This window comes from Cebus imitator, unplaced genomic scaffold (genome assembly GCF_001604975.1).
Source record: "Cebus imitator isolate Cc_AM_T3 unplaced genomic scaffold, Cebus_imitator-1.0 Scaffold15, whole genome shotgun sequence".
In the NCBI taxonomy this organism is placed as follows: Eukaryota; Metazoa; Chordata; class Mammalia; order Primates; family Cebidae; genus Cebus; species Cebus imitator.
In genome coordinates, this window is record NW_016107330.1 from 7,243,321 (window position 1) to 7,246,034 (window position 2,714).

At 56.7% G+C, this 2,714-nt stretch overlaps 1 protein-coding gene across 8 annotated transcripts in view; it reads right to left on the minus strand.

Annotated features, from left to right (window-relative positions):
• Positions 1-2,714, minus strand: part of ATP13A2 (ATPase cation transporting 13A2) — a 26,468-nt gene that overhangs the window by 9,113 nt on the left and 14,641 nt on the right. For 7 of the 8 annotated variants that reach the window (XM_037730166.1, XM_037730192.1, XM_037730163.1 and 4 more), the window contains exons 12-15: positions 1,882-2,037; positions 932-1,042; positions 801-847; positions 523-711 (exon numbers count right to left, since the gene is read on the minus strand). In XM_037730166.1, the coding sequence (XP_037586094.1) occupies positions 523-711; positions 801-847; positions 932-1,042; positions 1,882-2,037 (503 nt within the window). The remainder of the gene's footprint in view (positions 1-522; positions 712-800; positions 848-931; positions 1,043-1,881; positions 2,038-2,714) is intronic. The other variant, XM_037730181.1, reaches the window with a different exon arrangement.

Genomic DNA, 2,714 nt, shown 5'->3' on the forward strand with positions numbered 1-2,714 from the left:
TTGAGATAAGAATTTCTGTCACCCAGGCTGGAGTGCAGTGGTGCGATCTCCTCTCACTGCAACCTCTGTCTCCCGGATTCAAGCGGTTCTCCTGCCTCAGCTTCCCAAGTAGCTGGGATTACAGGCATGTGCCACCACGCCTGGCTAATTTCTGTATTTTTAGTAGATACGGGTTTTCGCCATATTGGTCAGGCTGGTGTTAGAACTCCTGACTTCAGGTGATCTACCCACCTCAGCCTCCAAATCCCAAAGTGCTGGCATTACCAGCGTGAGCCATGGCACCCAGCCCCCTACCAGTTCTTGAACACAGGATTCTAGACATTTCATCTGCCAGGCCATGAGCCCAGTGAGGGCAGGAGTGGGTGGGGTGGGGAGCAGGGGTGGATCCTCTGGGGGTTTCCACCCCTAGACAGGACCTATTGTCCTGTGGACACTGCTGAGAGATTAACTCGGGTGTTGGGGCCTGGCCAGTGTGCCTGTGGCTGTCCCACTCCCCTAAGCCAACCCCACCTGCAGCCCCACCTTGTCGAAACACACCAGCTGCAGCTTGCCCCCCAGGTTGATGCGCAGGGGGTGGATGCAGAAGATGCCCTGTCTCCGAAGCCGGCTCTGGGCGTAGAGTGTGCACACGGTCATGGCGGCAGGCAGGGCGGGCGGCACCACCACGGTCACCAGGTCCAGAGCCCGGATCACAATCTCATTCAGAGGCACCTGGCAGGGAGCACTGTGAATGTGAGCACCCGGCTGGCTGGCCCTGGGCCCTGCTGGCAGCACCCCCCAGCCCACCCCCAAAGGCTTACCCGGTTTCGGTGGAGGATGAAGATGCTGTAGATGGTGCCAAGGAGAGCTGGGGGGACAGCGAGGGACTGAGTGGGATTTGGGACCTGGGCTGGGGGCTATGGGCAGAGGAGGGTAGCAGGGGGCCACTCACCCAGGACAGAGAGGGCAGCCACAAACTTCATGCTGTGTTTATAGAACTTGAAGTTGATGGGCCGGGGATGCAAGATGGAGCTCACCAAGCCCCCTTTAGCTGTGCAGAACCCTGGGGAGGAGGCGGGGACCCCAAGGCAGGGAAGCTAGGGTGAGGGCAGGTCTCCCCACACAAGCCCTCCCAACCTGGGCCTCTGGAGTTGCAAGACACGATTTTTTTTTTTCTTTTTCTTTTTTAACATGGAGTCTTGCTCTGTCACCAGGCTGGAGTGCTGTGGCATGACCTCGGCTCACTGCAACTTCCACCTTCCGGGTTCAAGCAATTCTCCTGCCTCAGCCTCCCAAGTAGCTGGGACTACAGGTGCACACCACCACCCCCAGCTAATTTTTGTATTTTTAGTAGAGACGGGGTTTCACCATGTTGGCCAGGATAGTCTCAATCTCTTGACCTTGTGATCTGCCCTCCTTGGCCTCCCAAAGCGCTGGGATTACAGGCGTGAGCCATCGCGCCCGGCCGGGGAAGGATGTTTTGAGATTAGTCATCACCAGGGTAGAGTCCTAACAAGTCTGGCCTAGCTCTGGTAGGCTCTTTAAAGCTTTTTAAAGGTTTTAAAGAAGGAACTAGTGGATAGTATCTAAACATTGGGTGGTTCCACTTCAGATCCAGACATAGGGAAGATCCTGCCCACGTGAGACATCCCTGCCCGCTCCAGCACTGTAAACCCGGCGGCTCCTGCAGACCTTGCAACGCTTGGTCTCGGTCTGGCCCAACTTCTCTGCGAAGATGGGGGTGCTCAGGCCCCACTTAGGGGGCGACTTGCCGGAGGTCCCTCAGCAGGGCAGCAGCAGAAGTGGGCATGGGGTCCAGGGTTTCAGGGCCCACCCTGCCCCGCTCCACCTCTCCCATGGGTGCTGAGCCCAGCATCTCAAGCCCAGCCTCCTGGCTCATACCTGTGCGGGTCACCACTGCCAGGACGTGCGGTCCCACATAGGCCCGGGCCTGCAAGATGAGGGTCCCGCAGAAGAGCGTGTGCCGCCGATGTGTCTCTGCGCAGTAGGGCCCCAGCCCCTCCGGCAGCGCCGTCTTCAGCACTGGAACGCTTTCTCCTGGCAGGGAATGTGGGGTGTGAGGCTCACTCCACACCTCTCCCTCCCACCAGCAAACCAGGAGTTATGTGTAGAGTTCTCCCTTAAGCCCTAGGTCTTGGTTAACTCTGTAACCGGGTGTGAACAAGAAATCACAGCTCCACTTTACAGAGAGGAACAATGAGGCTCAGAGAGGACAGAGACATAAAGGCACAGGGACACACTTCTGGAAGTGGGTGGCAGCCAGCTCCCAGGAACCAGCCGGGGGGTCAGCGTGTGTGTGGGGGCATCGTTTGTGCAGTGGGGCAGGGTGGGGGAGTTGTCCTCTTTCTGCTGTAATTATTTTATAACACATACGGAGTGCTTTTCTAACTCCAACCAACAGAAATATTCACACAGGGCCAGACATAGTGGCTCATGCCTGTAATCCCAGCACTTTGGGAGGCCAAGGCTGGCAGATCACTTGAGGTCAGGAGTTCAAGACCAGCCTGACCAACATGGTAAAACCCTGATCTCTACTAAAAATATAAAATTAGCCAGGTGTGGTGGCGGACGCCTGTAATCCCAGATACTCTGGAGGCTGAGGCAGGAGAATCGTTTGAACCTGCGAGGCAGAGACTGCAGTGAGCTGAGATTGCACCATTGCACTCCAGCCTGGGCAACAAGAGCAAAACTCCACCTCAAAAAAAAAAAAAAAA